The 26,308-nt window shown below is 53.9% G+C and overlaps 1 protein-coding gene across 2 annotated transcripts; it reads right to left on the bottom strand.

The window, feature by feature from the left end:
* Positions 1–392: 392 nt before the first annotated feature.
* SESN2 (sestrin 2) lies at positions 393–25,654 on the bottom strand. Of its 2 annotated transcripts, none has more exons than XM_043531946.1 (10): positions 25,595–25,654; positions 12,295–12,360; positions 9,279–9,476; positions 8,174–8,356; positions 7,451–7,663; positions 6,319–6,469; positions 5,707–5,825; positions 4,814–5,004; positions 4,208–4,352; positions 393–3,594 (listed from the first exon to the last, which is right to left on the bottom strand). In XM_043531946.1, exons 1-10 carry the CDS (start codon positions 25,637–25,639, stop codon positions 3,508–3,510), a joined length of 1,398 nt encoding a protein of 465 aa, XP_043387881.1. In that variant the 5' UTR covers positions 25,640–25,654; the 3' UTR covers positions 393–3,507. The 2 variants fall into 2 exon arrangements, with proteins under 2 accessions (XP_043387881.1, XP_007064889.1); XM_007064827.4 differs by lacking the exon at positions 25,595–25,654 and adding an exon at positions 24,752–25,262.
* Positions 25,655–26,308: the final 654 nt, after the last annotated feature.

The raw sequence follows: 26,308 nt of genomic DNA, 5'->3' as shown, positions 1-26,308 counted from the left end.
CAGCGCCACTAATCATGGAAGGGCTTTTGCTTTGCTCACCCAAAGTTTGGGATGGCTGACAGCCCCCTGCAGAGGGCTGGCACGCGGCTGACGCATATCTGGGGCCAGAGCTCCAAGAGCGCTTGTCCCCTGCGCTTGGGATGTGACCGACCCGAGAGCTCAGCTCCCGTTTTAGGGACCTACACAAGCGGCCAGATTTTCCAACGTGCTCAGCACCCAGTGTGCACTGAACATGGGTCACCTGGAGCCGAGGCCTAGTGCTGGCGCTCTGACCTGGGGTGAGTTTCGCACTCCCTGAAGGCAGAGCAGACCCCCCGCACCCATTGCTCTAGTTTCAGACGCAAGAGTGTGATTCGAAGCAGAGAGCCCAGGGAAGGAAATCAACAGAGGCATTTGGAAAAAAAGTCAACTTTATTTCTCATCAACACAGATTTGGCAACAAAGTCACAACAATCAGCATTTTCACATCCACTTGGGAAGATACACATCCAAAAAACCAATAACTTACACAGAATTACGGTTCAGCGACCAGTCCTTCACTGCGGCGACAGGCGGGGCTGTCAGTTCCACAAACTAGTCACTCCAGGGAAAGCAAGAGTGGGAAGGAGGGAACGGCTGTCAACCGGCAAAGCGCTGACAGTGGGCATTTCACAGTGACCTGCACGAGTGTGAAATGCTGTGGCACATCTGGATAAAGCTACAGACATTTGCTTCCCCCTTCCCCCCACCCCCCAAAGTCACACACAGAACAGTTTCACGTCCCTCCCTACTGGCATACGGGACCGGCCAACTTCACAAACACAAACGGAGACTGCTGTCCAGACCTTACCCTGTGCAAACCTGCCAGCAGGGCAAGAGCATTTCACCTCGCACGCCAGCGTGGGAAAGAGAAGCTGGCTTGAAGGAGCAGGGGCAGCCCACCTCATAAACAGTGCCAACCATCTTTTGAGTTCACAGTGCATCAGCTGCCAGACCGTGCAATGCTGCCGTGGGGAGAGTGTTAGCTACAAGGCCCCACGTTTGTGAAAAGAGATTGGCTCTAGACAGAAGAAAGGAGACATGCACAACACTGCATTGCAAGAGCAAGGAGCGTGTGTGTGTGTGTGTGTGTGTGTGTGTGTGTGTGTAAAAAAATACACATTAGCCCAGCCCGTCTGTACACAAACCTTGCTTTACAATGGAGTGTATCTATTATACACATGCACTGTACCCCGAGTGCGTGTACATAGTCCTTGCCTTACAATGCAGCATGTAACACACACGCTATATCCTGTACCGTGTAATGCTTTCCAAAAAAAAAAAAAAGAAAGGTGACCAGAGAAGATCTGCCCCCAGGTCAAAAGTTTCAATTCCTCTATGCCTGGTTCTAAGTGGATATCACCCCAGAAGCATTTGCCCTCTTTACAGTCTCTCTTACAGCGGCCATCAAGTCAGGCTAATTTGGTTTGTGTTTCTAGCTAATCAAAATATTGACAGCAATTAAGAGAGACCCTGAAAATCCCCACCCAGTTTGACTCCTGCAATGAATGGCTGGTGCTGGTGTGGAGTCCAGAGTGGAGCGGAGTCCATCCAGGATGGCTGCATGCAAGAGGCAAATGGTCCCTCTGTCTTTGGCAAGAGGAGGGAAATTCACCTATGTGCAGGGTTTCTAGTATTAGGCTGACGTACCACTTATGTTCCGCTTCAGAACAAAGGGTGGTAAGTGGGACATAGGCCCCACTGGGGCCTAAGCAGTGCTATGGGGTGAATTTACCCTCAGGCCCTCTCGACTTACCAAGAACAGACACGGGACACTGAGTGCAAAGCAGACCCAAAACGATGGGCACAAAGAAAAAGGCCTTGTTCAGAAAGCGTCACACGGTGTATGCTCCCCACCTGCAGCACAGACACCGCCTGCTTCCTAGACCTCAGAGCAAGGGCTATTTCAGCGGGACAGAGGAGGGGGTGCCCGACGTGGGAGGGACGTAGGTAATGCGGGGGCTGAATCGTGGGACACTCAGGAGAGGGGATGGAGGCGGGTGGGACGAGAGGATGAGGCTGGTTTCAGGACGAAGCCAGGTACAAGTAGCAAGAGGTGGAGAGAGCAGCCTCCAAGTTTCCTTCAGTTTTGAACCTCTGCGCGTTGCTAGGGCGGCCTGGTGCTAGGAGCAGGAGAGACGCACATTCCGTGGGGGGGGGGGGGTGTCACCCTGTTTAGCTCTCTGCACACACAGCACAGACCCCATGTCCCCCCCACCGAGCAGAGGAAGGGGAGCCAGAGCTGCACATGCCATGGACCATGAGGGCACAGGATATGTGCCAGACAAACTCGCCCAGGGGGCATCCAGGTTGCTGCAGCCTGTCCCCCTCTGCCCTGGGCAAGGCCTGGTTCTACTGGGCACTTCCAAGCCCTGAACTGGAGACACCTGTGGGTGCTCCTGTGGCCTCTTCCTCAGGGGGGCTCAGCAATGCAGGGGATCACAGCCACAGGGGCTCTCCCGCAGGCCCTGACAGCAGGAGCTTCTGGCCCAAACTCTCCTGCCAGGGCGGAGAGGCTCACACCCCACCGCATGGCCTGACCGGGGCGTCTGCAGGGCTGAGCACTGTGTACGAGGGTGTGGGCTTCAGTTACCCTACCAGGACAAGTGCCTGCCGGCCCTTTGAGGCAGGCACTGTGCAGAACAGCCACACAGACAGGGGCATCCCACCCGTGCCCCGATCTCCCTCCATCCACAGCCCAGAGGCGTTCCATGGAGCAAAGCTCTGGAGAGCAAGAACAGTGGACACTTGGCCAAGAAGACACGTAGTGTGGTGGCCGTGGCAGCAGCATGAGGCTGGCTGAATTTGTGCCCTTGGCTCTCCGCACTGGCCCCCGTGTGAGATGGCCAGTGCCCAGCAGGACTGCTCCCAGTCTTATGGCAACACACGCGGAGAGGCCACGCTGGGCCATGGGGGCAGGGAGAAGAGAGAGACACGCACGTTCCTGGTAGCCAGGTAAGCCTGCCGGCAGAGATCTCTTTGGTACGAGGCAAGGCCCTTCCCCTCAGCAGCGCCCTGGTCCCAGGCACGGCAGCTCAGTTCTCTGCTGCCCACTGCACTGGTCACCGGCCTCAGGACGGTCATGCCAGGCACAGAGGGGGCAGCAACCGCCAGCGAGGGAGGGAGCTCAGTCTGATTTCGTGACACGCTAAACACTATAAAGGCACGTCTGCTTCAAGGCAGCAGCAAGAGTCCTGGTGTGGAGCCCGGCTGACAGGCCCCACAGGGAGGGCGCAGGATGGCTCCTGCCGGGCAGTGTCCGTGGGAACACTGGGCATGGCGGAGATGGTTCTTCATTACACAGGGAAGGGGCTGAGTAGTTTGGTGTTTACTGGCCCCGGGGAGAGAGGGGGGAGGAGCCCCCCGGCCCTTCGCTCCAGGGGCCCAGAGTATTTCCCGACGGATCCCAAACCCCCGTCGGTGAAGTCAGGCTCCCCCGTCCCCTGCAGCGAGGCGCGGCCCTGGCAGGGTGTGGGGAGCGCAGCCCTGTCAGGTCATGTAGCGGGTGATGGCTCTCAGAGCATACAGCAGGGCCGCCTGCATCCGCGCCTCCAGCAGGAGGAGGTTCACGTGCACCTGGAACGGAAGGAGAGGGTGCTCAAGAGGCGAGGCGCAGCGACAATGCGGCCTGCCGCCTCCACTTCCTGCCAGGAGGCGGGAGCACGAGGGCTCCGTCAGGGCTGGGGAGAGCCTGGGACAGCAAACGGATGGCTGCAGAGAAGGAGGATCCCCTCTCCCCACAGTGCGCGGCCGCACAACGGTCCTGGTGCATTCTGGGTTCTCCCCGCACAGCTTCCCGCAAAGCCACAGGCTGAGCGCTGGACTGGGCAGAGGGATCACTGCTAGGATCTGGGGAGATCTTCCAGCAGGGACCCCCCACCCCACCAGTGCCACAACAGGGAGGGCAGGATGAGCACAGGGGCCTGGATCAGCAGGAATAGTTTCCAAGCAGGAATAGTTTCAGGGCCGCCCCCCCGACATTAATTATTAACAGCCCCCCGCCAAGCTGCTCGGGGCCCTAAGCAATTGCCTAGCGCTGGCCCTGGCTGGGACCAGCGTGGCTGTGACAAGCTGCTCGGCTTTGCCTCAGTCACTCCCCTCGTTATACCAGGAGACCACCTCAGTGCCTAGCCCTGCTCCTGGCGCCAGGGCTGCCCCCACGCCGGGGAGGGGAGGGGAGGGGACGCACCTTCTCGGAGTGCTTGAAGTGTCTCCAGAAGTGGGTGTACATCCGCTTGGTGGCTTTCTCTGGGTAGCAGGCCACGGTTTTGATGTAGACTTTCAAGCTGCGCTCCAGGAGCTGGTTCACCTCCCCGTAGTCATAGTCGTCGTATCTAGGAGGGGAGGGGAGAATCCCCTTTACCCTCAGGGGAGACCAGGGCCATAGGGCCTCAGCCCAGCTCCTCCTGCCTTCCTTCCCTCCCCCTCCGACAGCCCTGGCACCTCTGCTCCCCTCCCCGCTGCCCTCCCAATCACAATGGGTCTCCATCCCAAACTGCAGGGACAGGGCCTGTGAGCGAGGTGATCCCAGGCAGGCCGTCCACACACAGCTGTGCCCAGAGTAACTAGACAAAGACCACCAGCTTACTGCAGATGGGCAGGGCTTTGGCCACAGCTGCCCATTGGCTGGATTCGAACCAGGCCCCAGAGCCCGTTCCCAGGGACCCTCCAATAATAGCTGAGCTGGAGACTCTAGACTCCCGGCCTGGGGCAACCAAGGAAAGAGGGAGAGGGGAGAAGTGGGTGTGTCTGAGGGCCAGGGCACTGTGGGCTCAGCGGGTCCCCAGTTACCTACCTGATGCCGAAGACACAGTGAATGTAATTCCAGATGGCCCTGCGGAGCATGGTGGTGTCCACCCCCCTGTGCATGGCAATGGTGTTGTAGGTCAGGTTATAGACAACCTGGAACTTCTCGTCCAGCAGCTGCCCCATGTCGGGGTACAGGCGGTTAATCAGCGAGTAGCCATGGTCTTCCCAGGTGTAATCCTGCAAGGAGAAGGATGCTGGGACAGAGGCTCCAAAACCCCTGAGGGGAGCCAAGGGCCTGGCCCAGTACCCCATCCACGGGAGTGGGAGCCTCTCCGTGGACTTGGGGTCAGGCCTCCTGAGAAAACAGGAGCCTGAAGCATAGGACACAGCTCCCCGGAAAGGGATCGGCTGGTGATGGCAACACAGAGCCAGGCCCACAGACGGTTGCCAGCCCCATGTATGGCCCCACAGCCCTCAACAGGATCAGATAGTCCTGCTGCTCCTGTCCCCTGCGGACGTTGCACACCACACGTCTGGCTGTCGGGGAGAGAGCTCGGCAGCCCTGCAGACCCAGGAGGCAGGAGAATCAGAGCATGCCCCGGTCGGCTGCGTCACTGCTTTACTCTGCCCCAGCCCCGAGCACTGGGCACCCAACGCAAGCCACTTTCCTTTTGCTGCCTGCTCAGTGCTCCAGCTCCGTCACCCTTGGGAACACCTCTGCTCTGCACCCACTGTGCCTCACCTGCAGGGAGGAGCCGCAGCAGCAGAGGTGGCCAGGCCCCTGGTTCAGCCACAGGAGGGAGACAGAGGGGCTGGAATGGCCAAGAGCAAGACAAGTGCGTGCAGTCACCCCGATACACTCGCTCCGCCCCACTCCCCTTCCCGTGGCTGCCGGGCGGCCGTATCGGGGAGCCCCAGCAAGCAGTCCACAGAAGGTACCTGAGCTCGGAAGGTGGGTGGGGCCTGCTCTCCTTTCCTAGTGAAATCCTTGTATCCAAACTCGGGATCCTCCACGAAGCACAGGACGCTGGGAGGCAGAGCGTGCTCAGCAATGTCGACTGGATGGAAAACAAAAGCCCACAGAGACGTTAGCGCCTATCGAGGCCCCGGGGCAAAGAAGACCCAGAGCCACCTCCCATGTTACTCCTGAGCTTTGAGTCATTGGCACAGTCCTCTGCAGAGCAAATCCGCTGCCATGATCTGCCCTAATGGGAGGTGCAATTAGCTTAGACCGCACTGTTCAGCAATTACCCATGAGATAATTACATCCGACAGCAGGAATCCGTGACAGGGCTACTGCTGTGCCCAGAACAGGGAGCAGAGCCAGTGTGGAGGGAGCTGCTGGCAGCCCCGCCAGGGAGGATTCCTTGCCTCCCCCGACAGCATTTGAGCATCACGCAGCAGCACCGTGGCAGAGAGGCCTTGTCCTTCCTACCCCACCAAGCTAAGCCAGTGACAGACTATGGCCAATGCAGAAGAGCCACCGAAAGCCTTTGGACCTGGCTGGGACATGTGCCTCTGCCCCTTGCCCGGCGCGTCCTCCCTCCTCACCCGAGGGGGCCACAAGCAAACTCTCCGTCTTCTCCAGCTCGAAGCGGGTTTCCATCTCCTCCTGCGTGACCCCCTCCTCCTCCAGCTGGCACTCCTGAAGCAGCTTCATCCTCTCCATCAGCACCTCCACCTCCTGCATGGCATCTTTGCCCTGGACACGGAAAGAGAGAGAGCGGGCAGGGTCAGTACCAACGGCGGTTGGGAGAGGGATGCACCCAACTTCATTCCAAGGACAAAACACCCCCTTTATGTAGGTGCAGAGAGGAGCCCTTGGAGGGACCACATGCCTGTTATCCAGCGCAATCGGCTGCTGGCAATGGGACGTTTGCTGGGGCTACGTTCATCCTTACGGTGTTATGCCAAGCTGGCACTGTGCCCAACACTACTCAGGTGCGACCCAGGGCCCTGTGCCTCTACCTATTGTGGGCTAGATTCTGTGCTACAACCCTAAGGAGGGACTGCAGAGAAGGCACAGCCCAAGGGAAGGGGCAAGTCACCTTCACACCTCCAGTGTCACTTAGAGCAGTCCCAGGGCTGCTCTAATTTATGGTTTGCCTCCCCATGCTGCTTATGGGTTGCTGAACCACTCCGAATAGCTGCAGTGAAAAAGGTTCCAGCCACGTCTCCATCTCCTCACTAAGCCCCACTCCCAATCCACCCTTACACTGTGAGGAGGACACGGTGGATGGCAGCCCTCGGATGCTCCTCTCTGGGGCTGTAAGAGAGGCCACAAAGAAGCCACATCAGCAGGGCAGGCACTGCAGCTGGGTTAGAGCCAGCTTGGGCTTTAGCCTGCTGCAATCTCAGCAGGAATTGGGGTGCCCCTTCTCTCCTGGGGTTTGGTTGGGGAAGGATTTGCAGGGCTGCAGATGTAACCCCCTCCCTGGTAGTCGTTCGCACCAGGCTCTGGAACTAACTGCCGTGACCAGCACATGGAATGACTGGTAGCTGACTGGCCGAGCTCCTAACCCATCCACCCCATGACGGGACCACCACGCGGCAGCAGGAAACCCCTTCCCTAACCCCTAGTGTTCTGCAACCCCCATCCCAGCTCTGCCGCGGCTGGGGGGACGGCTCTACCAGACACCAGCTCTGCACGGACAGGAGGGACGCTCGAGGGCCCCCGACTTACACTGGAGCCGCTTGCGCCGTCCTCAGAGGCAGGGCTGCTGTCGCAGCTGCGTGGCGAAGGCGGCTGGAAGGCGTGCCCCCCATCCTGGTCCGTCTCCAGGTTGATGCCACAGCCAAATACGAAGGAGGCGAGCGAGTGGTAGTGTGTGAGGAGCACCAGGGCCTGGATGAGCTCTGCCAGGGACCAGCTGTTCTCACCCGTCTTCAGGAGGGCCTGAAACACGCACGCACATTCCCCGGTCAGCTCTTCCCCAGAGGGGACGCATGCGGCGAGTATATCCCCTGACAGACCCAGTGCAGGGCTGATAGAGGGGAGCAGGGCACAGACCACTGCAGACCCTCAGCCCCCCTTGTGTCCTCGCTCCCCATGCCTGTGTCAGCACCTCTCCGCCGGCTGGTCGCAGAATCACCAGGGGGAGGAGGAAGGAGAGCAACAGGAAGGGCCTTCAGAAGGGTGGTGCGCCCTCCCCATTCCTGCCCTCCCTCCCTACGAGCGGGGAAATGCAGCAGCTCGCTCAGCTGAAGGAGAGCCCAGAGCCATAGGCCCCTCTCCCCCAGCACTCTGCATCCTTCATTTCAGAACAGCGCATCCCAGGTACGAGCGCGACACCAAGCTGCCCTTTCCCCTCTTCCCCCTTTTCTGTGGCCCAGCAGTGAAAAGCAGCCCTCCCCCAGGTTGCTTATTGCTGGGCACACACCAGAGCTCCCCTCCCCGGGCACTCACCTCTATGTGCTCCTTGGTGATAAGCCAGGGCCGGTGAGCTAGGATCTTGTTGATTTCGTTGAGGTTCCTCAGTTTCTGGGGGGCACAGTGCAGGCCTTGCAGCCAGTCTGGGGTCCCGCCCACCTTCAGGAACTCTGCCACGTGGAAGCCAACCAGGTAGGAACACTGGTGCCTGGCCGCTGCCTAGGGGTGAGGGCAGAGGAGACAGTGACTATGGTAAGGACATTTGAGATGGGAGAGAGCACATCATCCAGCCAGTTCTCCCCCGACCCAGGTCAGCCCAGGGCATTTCCCTTCTGCAGAGTCTCCAGGGCCGCATGTCCCCAAGCCTGGGATGTGGGATGGACTGGGGGGAGACACAGACAGACCTCAGTTGTTCTCCAGCTTCTCAGTAATCTTTTTAATGAGAGGAAAAGTTGGTCTCTAGCTGCTCTGGTTATAAAGAAAACCTTCCATATGGGATCCAAGTGTAACTGACGTGGGGGCATCTGCCGAGAGCTGACAGGACAGGGCAGCGATATGAGCTGCCCCGTTCTTTTCATTGGGTGCCAACTCGGATGCCCACAATACTTTGCACACCAACACCGTTAACGATATGAATGCTCACGGCAGGACAGAAAGGGGCAGGCAGATCAGATTAGGAAGATCTCCAACAGCGTTGTCCTGAGCGGGGGCTGTTCCAGGTAGGTGTATCTGTTACTATGGAGAGGCCTTTAGCAATGTGACGGGGCTGCAGGGAGAATGGAATCTGTTTTCCTGAGGGCAGGCTCAGCTTTCAGGGATTTGGGAACGGCGCGCGAGTGCTTTGGCCAGTGGAATCTTTAAATGGACTCAAGCCAGGGCAGTTCTGATGCTTCCTCTGGTCTCTTTCCCCACCCCAAGGAGACCCTAGCCAGGGCCCAATCCGTCTCCTGCTTAGCAAGTTGCTCCAGATATGCATCCCCAGATTTACCTCTGCTCAGTTCTACCCCCTGCTCCCAATTCCACCCCCTAAAGCACCATGAACTGTTCTCCTACAGGCATTCAGATACTCACCCGTTCCCATCCCTCCCCGCAGCGCCCTGGCCCACAGGACCCTAGTGCCTGCCTCCCGCCAGGCACTTACCATGATGGCTATGTAGTGGCGCTTGTGGTAAGGCAGGGGCCCATCCAGGTGCAGCAGCAGGTACTGGGTCTTCCAGAAGCTGGCCAGGTACTCCGGGTGCAGCCCCATCACCATGGTGATGTTATCCACCCTGCCCGTGGAGACGAACGCCTCAATGAAGAGCTGCTGCTGGGCCCTCTCCATGCCCTCCTGCAGGATCTGCGGGGAGAAAGACGCTGAGAATCCAGCTGCCCCAGGAGGATCCCAGCCCCATTTATCGTGGGACACGATGCGGGTCAGACAGGCAACTGTCCCGACCCAAGTGCTAACAGCACAAGCTTCCCAGCTAACTGTCCAGGCCTGTCCCCAGAGGGCACTGCTTGCATCAGGGTCATTTCAACTGATTGCCCCCTACCCTCCAGCTGCCCCACAGCCGGCGGGGGCAGGAGTTCAGGAGGTCTGGGCTTCAGGGAACAATGGCTTTGTTTTGGGGCTTTTCAGTAACAAGCATGGAGAACAATGCTCGGCACACAGTAACATCACTTAGTTCTTACAGACTGCTAGGGATTGCATTGGCAGCTCCTTTTATCTACAGGCCTAGAGGCACGTTACAACCGTCAGGCCACAAACCCCCCAGGAGGTCAGGACCAGTCACCCCATATTAGACAAGATGGTAAGCTACGTGCCTCGAGTCCTGCCAAGTCAGCCGTGGCAGTGCTGGGAAGAGACCCTATAAAGCCGGGAGGAACTAATACCCTTTTATTGCAAGCTCCCTCGGGCACAGACTCTCTTGGGGTGTTTGTACCGCACCTAGCGTAACGGAGGCCTGGTCCAGGGCTGAGGTTCCTAGGTGCAATACAAACATGGACTAATAACAGCCAAAGGCAGGCAGAGTCCGAGGGCAGAGCCAGGCCCCAGGAAGTGCCAAGCTCAGCCACCCACGCTGTGTGCCCTGGAGCAAGCCTGTCGCCCAGCTCTCCTCTCTGCCGTCCGCGGCACTTACAGGCAACAAGCAGCGAACCCGTCTCATCTTCCTAGGGCCCTCAGCACTGGCTGCGTTAACAGCGGGACTGCCCCACCTCTCAGGGCTCCCCAGGGCTTTGGGGAGGAACCAATAGAAACCCAGCTCGAGAAGGGCTCGATCTGTTTCTTGCAGCAGGCCTGGCGCTCTGCCAGCTGATGCAACACATCTGTTTGTTCAACCCACCTTCCGCATGCCGGCTCCTCCCCCGCCACACCCCCCCAGCACACGGCAGGCCGGGTTACAATGGGTTACAACAACAAGAGAGCCCTGATAAGGAGTAGCGGGTGCCCAGCTCTGCACCCTGACGTCAGTGGTAGGAGAAACTGTCCGTGCAGCCAGCCCGAGAACATAGCGATACGCCAGCCAGGGCTTGACAGGCCTGCTGGAAGCTGCAGTGGGGCCAGTGTTGAATCAGGAGGAGGTGGCTCCCTGCCCAGAGGGCAACAGAACCAGAGCAGTTCTGGGTCTCATAACAGGGAGATCAGGAGTTGTTTAATCACCCTCCTTCGGCCCCCACCTTGGGCTAGAAAGGCGGATGATGCAATTGGAGGGGCATGAACAAGCTGGGCTGCAATTAGCTCATTGTTTGTGAGCAGCATGGTGAAGGTCGCTGGACAAATGAAGCAACGATGCAGCGGGGTGATCTGGAAAGCCCCTCTCTTGCTGCACGGAGCCACGGGAAGCAAGCGCTCAGCTCTGCCGAAGGGCCTGCGAGCACACCTAGGGAACGCTCTTTGCCTAGAGCAGTAGTTCTCAACCAGGGGTCTGGGGCCCCCGAGGGGTCTCGAGCAGGTTTCAGGGGGGCCTCCAAGCAGGGCCAGTGTTAGACTCGCTGGGGCCTAGGGCAGAAAGCCGAAGCCCCACCACGTGGGGCTGAAGCCTGGGGCCCTGAGCCTCACCACGTGGGGCTGAAGCCTGAGCAATGTCGCTTTGTGGGGGCCGCTGTGGCATGGGGCCCCCTAACACCAGCCTGGCTTTGTTGTGGCACAGGTGGGCTGTGGAGTTTTTAAACACATATTCGGGGGAGCCTCCGAAAGAAAAAGGTTGAAAACCCCTGGCCTAGAGGATATCGATAAGCCCCCCACTCCCCAAGTGGGAAGAGAGTGACCTGACTGGAGTGACACCTAGCTGTGCCTGCCATCTGGGGATCAAGGGGGACAGTCCTGTTTCTACACAAGGCACAGTGGAGCAGCGAATGCAGGGGGAGGCGGAGAGAGAAATCCGGGTCATAACTCAGACCCCTGCCCAGCCACTAGATGGTCTGAAACATCCAGTGGAAGCAGCACAAAGATCCCCCCTCCTGTGCCTCCCCACATGGGGGGTGGGGGTGGGGGGACTGGAGAAGAAATCTTTCTTCCCTGGCACAGGAGCCTAGGCAGGTCTCCGTCTTTTTGGAGAAGCCCCGGGAAGCCTGCTGAGAGCCAGAGGTCACAGGGGCCCACACTCTTCTGCTCTCAGCACACAGCCAGACCTTTAGCCCCATGCAGGTGGCAAGCAAGAACCTCTCCCTCCCGGCGGGCCCGGGGTTTGCTGTCACAGGGGGCCCTCTCGTGCCACGCACCAGGGCTGAGCTTTGCTGCTTCCCCACCACCCCTCCCTGACTCTCACCATCCCACGTGCTGGAGAGCGACTGGCCATGGTGGGAGGGGTGGTCAGAAAGCGAATTAAGGGGAATCTTATACCACCTCCCCCCCAACGGCTCCCATTCCAATCTATTGTACAGCCAGGTATCCCCACCGGCACTGATCCACAAGGACAGACTCCTTCCCAACCCTCTTCCACGCTGCTCAGCTGGTTGGGGGGCCCAGGTGGATCAAACAGATACCCCACCACCCCCACGCACTAAGCAGTCAAACAGATCACTTCCTCCAGAGCTCTCACACCCTGGCAAGCAGGGGCTGGAAATCAGACCTCCAGTCTCCCCTGTGGCCCCAGCCCAGAAGAGTGGGGAAACACATTTGCCCCCAGGAGCCTCAGAGAGAAATCAATTTGCTTTAAGCCCCCATATCCTACCTCTTCCACGGGGATGAAGGAACTTGGGCCTCTTCCCAGCTGCCGGGGGATTTTTATTCTTCTGTCCTAGGAAAGAAAAAAAAGGAATCGACTTTAAGACCTTGCCCAGCGTGGCGCTGAAAGAAACCGGGGACGTCCCAATCCTGCCAGGGTGAGAGCTGCCTGCCTTCCCTCCAGAGGGGGGACAAATCAGAGCTGGCACCTCCCTCCTAGGTGAAGGCAGTGGGATGGGAAAGGGTGACTCATGCAGTTACCTGGCTACTTTGGGGACTTGTCTGATGAGGTATCCAGAGCTGCTCTTTCTGTGCACCCTCCTCCAGACAAGCCTGCAGCAATCCCCCAAGTGGGTTTGCATCAGGCACACCTCCACATGAGCCAGCCGCCCCAGCAGGGGTGCTGCAATTTACCAGCCACACGCCCACATGATGCCTCTGGCCAGGAGGTGGAAGATTGACAGAAACACTTCAGGAGATATCCCCTAGCAGGGCTGGTGTAACGGCCACTTGTGCTGCCTGATGAAATAACCTGACTCTGTTACACAGAAAGCTTTGCTTCACGGAGCTAGCCTGACATCAGGACAGCTTCGATTGCATTTCACCTTTCAGTGAACTAGAGGGCTTTTTTCCCCACTCCCCCGATTTTCAGGATACAGAGAAGGGAATCTAAAAGGTGGAAGATTATACTGTAGCAGCCAGTTCAGTGCTGAGTTATTGAACCCATGAGTACACAAATGAAAAGAGCAGAATGGCATTACAAGATGCACTTTGCTCACTTGAATCGTCCAGTGATTTTAATTATTTATGCCGTGTTGGGTCTTAGGTTACCTGGAGCACCCTGCAGGGGGGGAGGGGAGGGAAATCAAGGCACTGAGACGTGATAGCATAGATGGCTTTAACGTGGGTTCAAACGCACCCACAGAACTGCTCGTGTCTGGGCTGGCAGTGGATGGCACTGCAACCCGGCACGAGGGGTCAGAACACCACTCAGGTTTGGCATTTGCCACTGATGGTGAAACTTGTCAGGCCCAGATCCCACCATCAATCTTTGCCGACGAGCGGGGAGAAAACATGTACGTTGCTTCTGAATTACATGGGCCAGGGGCTGAGGGAAGCGGGTCTCGCTCAGTGAAAGCGAGGGTGGTTTAAGTCGTCTGGAGGATCAGGTTAGAAGCAGCTTGCAGGAGGGGGAGCTATTTGTGAAGGGGATCCAGAGGTAACGGGGTTTAGCTTGCAGTCGTTAGGGGTTTGGGTGTGAGCTCCGAATGCACATGAATAGAGTCCTCATCCAAATGTGCTAGGAGCCCTCGACCAACAGAACAAGGAACACACCAGAAAATTAATCCCCCCAAACGTAAGTGCAGAGCAGTTAGAGTGAAACAGCCAATGACTACAAGCCAGGCAATGCAGAAGCCCAAGTTTCCCTCCCTAATGCCCTGAAAGTCACCCTAGGGCCATTTTGGACGAAGAGGAAGCAAACTCCAAAGCCACAGGGCCCTCACAGACAACCCCAGGCAGCAGCTAGCTTTGAATGGTTACAGGCATCAGCTGCTGTAGCTGGGGATGCTTTAGGTAAATTAAGGTATTTAGCACCACAGGGTGCTAATGCTTTTGCAGGGGGAGGGGGGGATGCATAGCTGCACTGAGGACACCAGTGTATTCCAAACAAATGCTTCTCAGTCCCTAAAGCTGCTTTTCAGTAGCGGATTCCTCCAGCTGTACACATGGTTAATGCTCCGGTGACTGCTGCCGTTGCCCTCCAGGGGTACGTGTGGGAGGGGTAGGTGTTTGTGAGCAGGATCAGGACGGGCCGTTCAGTGCCTAGTGGCTGCATCCCACTGCTTTAGTGGCATTACTGGAGTCACTCCACAAGGAGTGACTCACACTACACAGACACCATCCCTAAAATGCAGCCCCTTCTGGGGTGGAGGACAGTATGCCACACAGAGCACAGGGAAGAAAGGGAGAGCAAACAAGCCTCAAGCAAAAAGAAAAGGAGTACTTGTGGCACCTTAGAGACTAACCAATTTATTTGAGCATAAGCTTTTGTGAGCTACAGCTCACTTCAGCTTATGCTCAAATAAATTGGTTAGTCTCTAAGGTGCCATAAGTACTCCTTTTCTTTTTGCGAATACAGACTAACACGGCTGTTACTCTGAAGCCTCAAGCAAGAACTCTTGGGCAAAGCCCTTTAACTTTTGCAAAGATCTTTAAGCACTGATTTCAAACAGACAGAAACTCCGGTTCAGCCTCTTCCCACACGCAGTAAACTGCACTGAATCCAATTGTTTCTTTTTTCCTTGGGAGGGCAAAGACCCTGAGATCTGAAACTGTGGTTCAAGGATCTCTAACAAGGGGAACACATCCCATCTACATCTCGGGCAGACAGGGTGACTGTCCCCACCTTGCTGCATAGAGCCATTCCAAAGGCTTGGTGTAGTCGCTCCAGAATTAAGCCACGAACTTCTCCATTTGGTGTAAAGCTCCACCTTGTTGCAGCCACTTGTGCCACTGGGTTGAACCCACCATGACAGTGGGCCAGCTGCAGTTGGGAGGGGATTTAAAATTTAAAAGGCAATTTCCCGGAAGCTGGAGGAGAGTGAGGGCATTGGGAAAGGGTGAGGGAGAAGCAAAGAACTAGAGATGTCAAGGAGGAGGGCTCATTTAAAGCTGCCTCACTCGTACACACGCTGACTCACTCTCTGCTCTATGGTACTTTTGTCCCCATGTTTCTCTCTTTTGTAGTTTTACGGGCAGAACGGAGTGAAATAGACTTGCTCTTTTCTCTTTCACACAAACAGCATCTTATTCGTGTACCAATTTTCAAAGCCTAGGGGGAAATGCGTGGCTTGGATCACAACAGCGCCTAGAGGTACCAGCTGAAACCAGAGCTCCATTTTGCTATGAGCTACAGACCAGGCGAGAGGCAGCCCCTACCCCGAAGTGCTCACAATCTAACAGAGGATGGAGGAAAGGGAGCATTATCATCTGCATGAGATGGGGAGTATTTCACAGATGGGGAACTGATCAGTGAAGAGACTGTCCACAAACTCCTCATTCCCCGAGCCTTAACCAACAGAGCGAAGCATTTTTCTTTAAACCCAAACTTTGACTGTAAGTTCCCTGAGGAAGGAACCATCTTGTACCAGAAGTCTGCATATCACCTAGCATGGAACTGATCCGCTCCATGGTAAAGTCACCCCCATCTGCCTTCCTACAGCCCCCTGAGGAGATGGGACATGTTGCCTTTGGGGGAGACAGAATGAAAGGGTTCATCAGCTTCCACCTCCAGACACAGGCGGACTGCGAGCGGACACTGCACAGGATGGGCCCAAGCCAAGCCCTTGCCGAGAGGCACATGCATGGTGCTTTTGCAGGCTAAGCTTTGCCTTCCCTCACCCCTCGCAGACGCACAAGTAACAGCTCAGAGGGACTCAGGGCAGGCTCATAGCAAAGTCCAATGACAACAGCAGGCATAGAGCATCTAGAGGAGGAAGCAGATAGGCCAGTCCAAGAGAGAACTAGCCCACATTGTGACACCTAATTGAATCAGGTTGCTGGTTGTCACCAGACATTCAAGTCAGCCAATCACACCAGGCTGTCATCCCAGCCTACCCGGGTTACTAAAGTTCACAGTGACGTTACCTGCTGCGGGCAGCAATCTTGCCTAGCAGATTCTAGGATTAAAAAGAAGGGTATGGACTGGAGGGGCAAAGGGCCACATCACACAGGGACTTGGGATAGCTAGAGAGAGCTTTAAAAGAGACCTGCAGACATGTAGGGGACGGTGGAAGGGAGGGAAACTGGACTTACCCGCCCCCCCCCCCCCTTCCCTTTATAATGGACACGCTGGAAGAGAAAAAATCCTGCTCATTTTTTGCACATTGGAAATTCACCTCTCGTCTACCCTCGAGGTTCTACGGGGACCAGAGAACTCATGGAGTTCCCCAGCTTTCAGTCCCTTGTGACATGGGAGCAGAGGAAAAGATTTTATTCAAAATGATTAAACTGTGAGGAGAGGGCGTAGGTAAGTGGGAAGCCCCACAACTGGGTAACTCCAGTGCCCAACAAACATTTGGGAAAAAGGCTGCCTGTTAAAGATTCAACATCCCTGCCCCTTCTCTCAAGGGGATAGTTCACAAAACTCCTCTCCTAACAAACACACATGCACCCACCAGCCCTGCAGCAACCAGTCAACCCTGATATTTCTAAGGAAAACTGCACGCAGAAAAAACCATTAGCCACACACCACCCGAGTCAGGCACCTTTAGACAAAGCGAGCAGAACGAAGCAAGGGTGCAAACACACTCTGGGCAATAAACCCTATCACTGCAAATGCCAAATCAGCAAGAGTCTCTCCTGACCTCCAAAGAGCAAAGGGTTGCTCCCAAGCACACCTTGGCCAGCGTTGTGTTTATTTCTAGAGGAAACACAGGTTCTCATGAAGGGCTTGAACCTGTCTGGGAGGCAGACTGAGTGGCCCAAGAGGGCTCTGCCACAGTCCCACTGGGCGCCCTTGGGCAAGTCACTTCATGGTTCTGTGCCTCAGTTTCCCCATCTGTAAAATGGGGATAATGACACTGACCTTTGTAAAGCATTTCAAGAACTACTGATGAAAAGCACTACTGAAGAGCAAAGTATGATTATTTTCCATCCCTTCATGTTTATCATTCAACTGTGTATTTCCGTCAATTTAAATGTCTTTCCATGTACTAACCCAATTTCTGCTGAAGTTCATTACACTCAGTTCCTCCAGCTCACCTGCAAGCTCATTTACCATTCTTCATACCTTTCAGAACTTCTTTAGACTTTTCCTACACCATTTCCTCCAAGGGATGGTCTGATACAGCTTACACCGCTGCAAAAATCCCCAGTAACAGCATAAGCCACCCCAGTATAAGTCACACGAGTCTAGTGCAACCTGGCCAGTTACACCGGTGCAAAAGTCTCAGTGCAAACAAGTCCTTAAGTTATCCCTTATTTCCCTTTGCCCAAATTCAGCAAAGTACGTAATCCCATGCAGAACTTTACACAGGTTAATAGACCAGTTGATTTCCATGGACTGCTCGGGGACTTAAAGTTAAGTGCACGCTCAAGTGCTTCACTGAAACTGAGGCCTTAGTTCTGATCTGCCCCACATCCTCAAACAGATCAGCCAGCCATGGTTTATTTTAACAACGTATACGCGTGAAGTACTCTACCGATAACTCCTCTCCAATCATCTGATTGCAGGAGGAACCTATTGTATCCATTTCTCTACTATCTACAAACCCCTCAATACCTCTTCTGATCTTTTGTTGATCAACAGCTACATACCCCAGTGATAGGTGCGTTAGATACTTCTCATGGACAGATGTCCTCTGCAGACTAGTTCTTTAAAAAAAAAAAAAAAAACCCTGTCCGCTTTGGTCATGGAAACAAATCCTGGTAGCAACAAGCAGGTGCAAGGTGGTTGCAGTTAGCATAGTTCTGATCCAACGTGGCCTGTGTATGACTGAATAGTTTTGGGAAATTAGAACATAAGAATGGCCATACTGGGTGAGACCAAAGGTCCATCTAGCCCAGTATCCGGTCTACTGACAGTGGCCAGTGCCAGGTGCCCCAGGGGGAATGAACAGAACAGGTAATCATCGCGTGATCCATCTCCTGTCACCTATTCCCAGCTTCTGGCAAACAGAGGCTAGGGACACCATCCCTGCCCAGCCTGGCTAATAGGCTTATTCTGGCCGATGATCCTGGGACTTTTTTTTTTTAATTATTATTATTCTTTTAACTGATGCAATGTGCCCACAGGGAAACAGATGCCACTTAGTGATCTCTGCCAATCCTGGTTCTTCAAGAATCCAAGGAGGCCAGGTTTACACCTGTACATTCCAGGGTATGGGTTGCCAAATGCCCAAAGAGGAGTCTGGCAGGAGCTCATGTTTGCAGCAAAGCAATCGTGCCAATCAAATTACAGCACTTCCTTGAGACACAGGAAGTTACACGGTCAGGCTGGCATGTCTCACTCATTGCTGGCACCTTTCTGAATGCCTGGAGCACCACCAGTTGCATAGCAGCTGCCGGAGACAGACAAGTTAAGAAGGGCAATGGGGGAAGAGGCGGTGATCAGCATCTGTATGGTCCACAGGACAACAACTGGGCTAGTCAGAGGCAACCAAGGGAGTTAGGCCTCCAAATCCCACTGAATTCCAGTGGGACTTGGGCACCTGATCCCCAAGGTTCCCATGGAAAATCCCAGCAAAAAACCAGAAACACACAGCAAGCCCCTGCGCTTCCCAGCATGATCCCCAAAACCAACTCGCTCAGGCAAAAAGGGAAGGGGAAGGAAAAAGAGACACCCTGAGGAAGGATTAATCCCCTCTGTAATCACCCAAGGGCCCACCAGAGACACTCTGTGCACCCCCTTTTCCCCTGCCAAGGGCCCCAGGAGCAATCTGCTCTGGATGTACTCCTCAGCCGTAGGTCAAAAGCTTTTATATACAGGGAGATCGGCTCCAGTGACCCCACCTCCAAGAAGCATCCCACTAAATACACTTTGGCTCACTCATTGATAACCAACCTGTCCTAGGCAGTTAAGCAGCAAAGGAAAAACTAAGACCCCATCTTCCAAAATCACCTTTATCATATTCCCACCTATCTCCTACGGCCCAGCCAGCCAGACTACCCAATTCACCCTCTCCTCCACCAGACCCCTCTTCGCAGACCCCTAGTTCAGTCCTGATCTCCCCTTCAGCAGCAGTTCCCCTCTGGACTACCTGTCCCTTCTTCCTTCCCTATTTACAAAGCTGCCTCTGCATCTGGCTGCTTGGTGTTACAAACAAGCAGGTTTCCTGTGATGCAATTGACCCTGCATGTTTCACCCCAGGAGGTGTTAACACCCAGTCAGAGGTGCCAGATGGCTCTTCAAAAGGAGAACATTCTGATGGCATGAAACAAAATACCTTGAAGGACCAATAGATCATCAGCTGTACTTATTTTAAACTGGTTTCACAGTAACAGCCGTGTTAGTCTGTATTCGTAAAAAGAAAAGGAGTACTTGTGGCACCTTAGAGACTAACCAGTTTATTTGAGCATGAGCTTTCGTGAGCCACAGCTCACTTCATCGGATGATAGCTATGCATCCGATGAAGTGAGCTGTGGCTCACGAAAGCTCATGCTCAAATAAACTGGTTAGTCTCTAAGGTGCCACAAGTACTCCTTTTATTGTAAACTAACTGAACCTTTGTTCAGACACGCTGAACATGGCGATTTGTTAGTTTCATGTGTTTATGAATAATTTGGTGCATTATGGTTCCCTTTGGCCAGTTAATCCTCACACCACCCTCTACTGCATTACCCCTGTTCGACAAAAGGGGAAGCTGAGACATGGAGCCACCATCCTGATTTGCCTGAGGCCACAAGAACAGCTTATGCCAGGCCTCTTGATTTCCAGAGAGCCCTGTGCTTTAACTACCTGGGAGCACAGAGGAGTCCCTTCCTCAACTGAAAGATCTGGCATTGGTGCTCCTGGAGACAGAACACCCAGCAACAAGAGCTAATGGTCTGACGGGGGGTGGGAAGTCTGGTGCCAAGCGATGAACTGTAGTGTATCTGCACTGCCAAAGCTTAGAGAGGGATTGGCAAAGAGCATGCCTGAGAAGGACACCAAAAGATTAAGCAAACAGAATTACTGCCAGGGCCAGGAAACCAGTTTATTATCTATGGCTCTGTTTATACAAAAAAAAAAAGGGATCCCGATGGGAATCCGGAGAGATGGGAGCAGTGATAGGAAAGTCAGGGCTAATCTACATCCGCGCAGCTGCACCACCCCTGGTGAAGACACTCTATGCTGACAGGAGGGAGCTCTCCCGTTGGCATAATAAATCCACCTCTGTGAGAGATGGTACCGGTGTTGGCGGGTGAGCTCTCCCATCCAAATCAGTGCTTAGGTGGGTGTACCTTACGTCGCTCGGGGGGCACTTATTCACACCCCTGAGCGATGTAAGTTATACCGAAGTCAGTGGTCGACCTAGCCTCAGACATAGTGATGAATCGGATGGAACATTAGACAATCTCTTGACACTTCCTCACCCCTTCACAAAAAGTGTCCTTGCTGTATCCCTGCTCTGGTCATTGCACTCCGCCTCCCTAAAAATTCCCCACCTGCCATTTCAGCTGGTTACAGTATTCTTCTGTTGTAGGCCTGAACCGCTACCTAAGGTCAGCGTGCACACGGCTGTGTTCCAACCCAGAGGTGACTGCATCTCCAGGGTGGGTGAAGGGAAACCCTACAGAACCTGTGCCCACTATGCCAGCACATTGGGGCAGCCTAGTTCCTGTCCATGAATTCTCAGAATGAAAGGTGCTTTAAAAGTGCAGATCATGAAATTCTACACTATTGCATATTAGTCCCAATACAAGGATGGCTTCACTGTATTTGAGGAAGCACAGAACTCAGCCCCTCCTACCCTTAACAGTTGAGATGAAAGGGCATCTCTTTTGGGTGTAGCAGTACATGGCCTGAGACAGACAGCTAAGCAGTTCTGATCCTAACCTGCAGAGATCAGCGTTACACTAACAGATTCATTGTTATATATTCATTATTTAAACATTCTTATACAGCTTTTCCTATCTTGCACCCTAACTATGTGGGATAAATTTTTTGATGTAGGTTCTTCACTGCTGTACAGTGGTTTCCAACTGCATTCCCTTTCTAGGGCTCTACATTATTACTTAAAAGCTACAGTGTATTAATTTGGGGACAAAACTCCACAGCTTCTGAGTGGGAGCCCCAATCCCCCTATGTCTGGAGTAGAGTTGATTGATGTGGGGGCAGGGGAAGAGGAGGGGAAATAGCAAAAATGTCCAGGAGAAAGTGTCCCTATTTTTTTGTAAAATAGGTTTTTTCCCCCCCCCTCCATTTAAATTGTCAACATTCTGAAATTCAAAAGATTTCAGCCCGCAATGTATTTGGTTGAAAGACAGAAAACTTGGCAAGGTTTTTGCTGAAGCTTTGAAATTCCCACAGTTTTGAACAGCTCTGATGCTGGTGCACTGGCCTTAAGGCAAGGAAGATGCTAACCTCTAGAGGAGAAGGGATGTGATGGGCCACCCATGGGACTGGCAGATTCAGAGTTGCATTAGTATTGTTAAGATGAAGCATCCTCTAGTAATTAAACCACATGCCTGAACATACAGAATCCTGGGTTCCATTCCCACCTGTCACCAGCTTGCTTTGCAGTCTTGCTGGAAATCAGGATAGCCACAGTGCCTCTGATTCCCCCCCCCCCGTATCTGTAGAAAAGGGTAATACCTTGCAGGGATGTCTGTGAGAAGAATCAGTGGTTCTCAAACCTTTGTACTGGTGACCCCTTTCACACAGCAAGCCTATGAGTGCGACCCCCCCGTATAAATATAAAAAAAGTGTTTTTTAATTTAACACTATTATAAATGGTGGAGTGGCATTTGGGGTTGGAGGCTGTCCCCCATGTAATACCCTCACGACCCCTTGAGGGGTCATGACCCCCAGTTTGAGAACCCCTCTGTAGTGTAGTTGTGGCCTTGTGGGTTCCAGGATATTACAGAGACCAGCTGGGTGAGATAATATCTTTTATAGGACCAACTTCTGTTGGTGAGAGCTTTCAAGCCATTCAGCTCTTCTTCAGGTCTGGGAAAGCTATTCCAAGTGTCACAGCTAAATGCAAGACAGAACAGATTGTTTAGTGTAAGTAGTTAGCACATATTCTAAGGAACCATTCATGGTAAACACAGGATTTATGGCTTATTACAACAATCTGTAACCCACTCTGTTCTCCTATGACTGCAGAGGTGTTAATGGACCACTCTAAATTGAATGGTCCCTTACAATATGTGCAAACTACTTGTGCTAAACAATCTGTTCCATCTTGCATCTAGCTGTGACACTGGGAGTACCTTTCCCAGACCTGAAGGAGAGCGCTGTAGGAGCTTGAAAGCTTGTCTCTCTCACCAACAGAAGTTGGTCCAGTGAAAGATATTACCTCACCCACCTTGTCTCTCTGGTGTTCCTAAAGCACTTTGCAACCCCTGACCCCATCCCCTTTTCCATTAGTGTCCCCTCCCTATTCACTTTTCTTTCCACTTAGCTCATCCCATCCTACCTAACCTACCTTAAAAACAAAAACCATGGAATTAACACACAATTTGCTGCCATGACATTGTTCACTCCTCTTGGCTGTTCTACCTCTTTCCCCACCCTGGGTCTGTCTCGTATATTTACATTAACCAATTATAGTTAGTTAATTGGTTAGTCTCTAAGGTGCCACAAGTCCTCCTTTTCTTTTTGCAAATACAGACTAACACGGCTGTTACTCTGAAACCTATATTTACATTGTAAATGCTTCAGGACAAGGACCGTCTGCTACTTTGTACTGCGCCTAGCACAATGGGCACTGCACAATTAACATGATTAATAATAAAGCCTTAGAAGCACCAAATACTAGTATTCACAGCACTTCAGGATCTGACACAGTGATTGCTTCTCTATACCACTCCCAAGTCCCAAACCATTTGTGGATTAGCGTGAAATTCCAAGCTCCTCCATAAATGAAAATCTATTTTGAATACTCCCTAGCAGAGGTCAGGGAAGAGAAAGCTTATATTCTTGCCCACCCCCATCCAGGTCTACATGAGACACAAACGTTTTCTGCACAATGAAGTTCTGTTCACAAGAGGATTCAATTCTGCCATCTTCAGAAACAAGCACAGTGCCTGGAAATAACCAAGGTCTCTCTATGTAACTACTAGACCTTACTAGCGAGACAAGAATGATAAAAGCCGTGTGCCAAGAATCACTGGACTGGCACTTGGGAAACGTGGGTATTGTGTCATCTATTCCCTGCTCTGGCACCAACCTGCTGTGCAGCTTTGGTTAAACCTCTACCCCTTTCTATGCCTCGGTTTCCCCTCCCAGCTTCTGTCATTTTTGTAGGCTATCGGTTACTGCACGCAGAGTTTGCCTCAAACTAACTACCAAGTCCCCGAGGTGCCCAGACGGGGCCAAACAGTTAAGAGTGCACGAAAACCAAGTAGAGAAACTGCACAGGGCCCAATAACCCTGTTCTATTCTATTTGCCCTTCTTATCTGCACCTGCCTCTTCCCCACGTTTATTTCCCCTGAAACAAAAGATTATTTTAATTCACTTCTCTCCTCAGACAACTGAGAGAGGGTGGCCTTTAATCCACGGAAGTTTCTCAGGGCCCTCAAACGCAACCCCGCCCCCTCCTCAAGAAAGCTTTTAGTTACTGTTTTGTCCTCAGCACCCTGCAAGGGACAAGCCACATTTTAACTTCTTGGGAGCACCTCTTTGCACAATTCCAAACAGGTGGTCCCACCGCGTTAGCAAAAGAGACCTAAGTGCATTCGGAGGGCTCTGCATGCACTTGGGCCCCACTGAATATGGGCACTGAAGATGGCAGCTGTGCCTTAAGGTAATACAATTCCCTGCCCAAGAGCCAAGTGGGTAAATATTATGAAAGGGCCATTTTGAACCCAAAGGAGCTTGAGAATGACGATTTAGAATTTAGCAGTTTAGAGTCAAAGGAGGTTTCTGTAACCCAGGGGAGCAGACTCATCTCCTTCACATCTCTGAAGGAGGGGAAAATATGGAGGAAGGGGGGATCCTTTTCTTAAACTGGAGTGAAGGCTGGAAGCTAAAGAAAATCTTAATGAGCCCTGCCAGGCTTTTCAAAGTGACCCAGATGTATTCAAGCCAGGAAATTCAAAACAATAAAAATAAAATAATAAAAGATGGAACTGGGGTTGGGAAAACTCCTTTGGGAAGGGAAGGTATAGTTAGTTAGTTACTTCTACTTATCTGTCAACTTTAGAAGGGGCTGTTCTCCTAGAAGTCAGAAAGAGTGATTCTTAAAAAGTGGTCTCAGCCCCCTGATCTGCTGCCACATTAGCTAGCCACCCACCCCCACACCCTCCTAACCTGAGACTTCTTGGTTAACCCCTTCGAGGGATGACTGGCCCACCGTTTGGGACATGTCTGTACTTGTGCCCTCTTCGCCAAACAACAAGTCAAACGGAAACTTTGATTTGCCTCCAAAGAGGCAGAGAGAGAGACAGACAGACAGACCTCAGCTCACTACACATGGAAACACTGCAAAGCTGTTTGCCCATCGGATCTGGGATTCATCACCCCAGGTAGCGCGCCCATATTCGTCACTGGTATGCCATCCTCACGCCCCTGTTGCGCCCCCAGTCCACCGCCTGATGCAACTGGGGTAAAACGTACTATGCCATGTCAAAAATGTTACAGAATCCCTTACGCAACCAGGCTGGATCTGGAGCGCACCCCTCCCCAAATCATTAAGATTGGAAAAGTAAACAGCTCCTAAATTACAGACCGGGACAGCAGAGGAGAGGAGGAGACTGGAAAATGAGCAAAGACCCTTCCCGGAAAAAACAACCGGGGTATTCCCTCTTCCATTACCTGTTTAGCCCTCAAATCACCACACTGCTCGCAGGGTAAATAGCCCTTGATGCCCGTGCAGCCGCAGCCATCGGAGCCGGCAACAATCATGGTGCTGTTTGGGGTGGCGGCACCCGGGGGCACGGGGGAGCCGTGCTGCGACGTCCGCGCCAGCGCTCGGTCCCGGGGTCGCGTTATCTGTCCGGAGGCTGAAGGTGCATAGCGGATCGGGCAGCCCCTGGAGGCGTCAGCGTCACAGCAGCTGGTCGCGGCCCCGGGGTTCTAGGGCCGAACGTTCGAACGCCGCAGGGCTCTGGAACGCCCGGGCGCATCCGCGTTCTAGAGCGCCCCAGGGCTCAGCAACCCAGCCAGCCGCGCAGAGCCCGCGCGCCCGCACGGAGCCCTGCCCCGCGCCTCGGCCGCGGCCCCCGCCAGCTGCTCTCTCATACAGCTCCAGGCGGGCGGAACGGCAGCCAGCGGCGGCCCACGGACCCAATCACCTCACAGGAGGAGGAGCCTCCTCCAGAGCCATGACTCAGCCCCCTAAACTTCTCCTCCAATAGGAAAGGACAGAGCCGCTTGGGATTTTGGGAATGCGAGTTTCAATCGCTGTTTACTACTTTGGTGCGGAGCCGATCTCCTTGGAAGAGAAGTGGGTGCAAATTTTGCAGGCTCTTAGCGAGGGCTGAACACGGCAATTTGAATGCAGCAAAGACACGCATCGGATTAGTGCCGCCCTCACCACGGGATTTCTTAATTTTCTTTGGAGGAATATCCTGAGATAAAACTGGATCCTCCTTGGGGGGAGGGTTGGAGTGGATGAGAGAAGGTTAGAGGGGAACAGGGAAGGAAAAAAGCCCTTACCATTGAAAGTATTTGTAAAAGGTCCCTCTCGCAAGGTGCATCCATGTTCCTGAGATCAAAATCTAGCCACCTGCCTATGTACGGAGTTTAAAGTGGTTTGAAAAAAGTGAGGGGGGGGGTCATAATCTGGTCATAACTGCTTGACCCGCATCCCTCAGTGACCTGAATAAATTTTTAAACATATGTTTTGGCCTGATCTATGACCCCTTGTAACCGTCCCTGCACTTTGAGCATCCAGCCCCCACCCCCAAGATTGATTGATCTATCCAAAGATAAGAGCGGCCAGACTTGGGTCAGACCAAAGGTTTATCTAACCCAGTAGCCCGTCTTCCCACAGTGGCCAATGACAGGTGCCCATGGGCGGAGCGTGAACTGCTGGCTGGGGGAGGCTAGCCCTCAGCCCCACCCTTTCCAGTCAAGGCCCCGCCCCTTCCGCCCCTCCCTGGAACCCAGAGCCACCCCATGGCAGCCACTGGCACCTGCCCCAGGCTGGCTAGTGCTCGCAGCACCCCCCAGCCCTGGAGTGCCAGAAGGGAGAGCATGCAGCGCCGCTGCAGCCCCCCTAGCCCCGGGAAGGCGGGCGGTGTGGCCCCAGCCCCTGGAGTCCAGTGGAACCAGCAAAGCGGTGCCCTGGGGGGCGAAGTGTTGGCAGGGCCATGCCTGGCTGTTTGGGGAGGCACAGCCTCCCTTACCCGCCGCCCATGCAGGTGCCCC

This window comes from Chelonia mydas, chromosome 19 (genome assembly GCF_015237465.2).
Source record: "Chelonia mydas isolate rCheMyd1 chromosome 19, rCheMyd1.pri.v2, whole genome shotgun sequence".
Classification (NCBI taxonomy): domain Eukaryota; kingdom Metazoa; phylum Chordata; order Testudines; family Cheloniidae; genus Chelonia; species Chelonia mydas.
The sequence above is the reverse complement of the archived record's forward strand: the minus strand, read 5'-3'. Positions and strand labels throughout refer to the sequence as shown.

Coding starts and splice junctions, on each gene's coding strand:
- SESN2 (XM_007064827.4), bottom strand. CDS start 24,841: ATGATTGTTGCCGGCTCCGATGGCTGCGGCTGCACGGGCATCAAGGGC. Junction 7,664..8,173: donor TCACCAAGGAGCACATAGAG/GTGAGTGCCCGG, acceptor TGCGTGTTTCAG/GCCCTCCTGAAGACGGGTGA. Junction 6,470..7,450: donor ACGGCGCAAGCGGCTCCAGT/GTAAGTCGGGGG, acceptor TTCCGTGTCCAG/GGCAAAGATGCCATGCAGGA.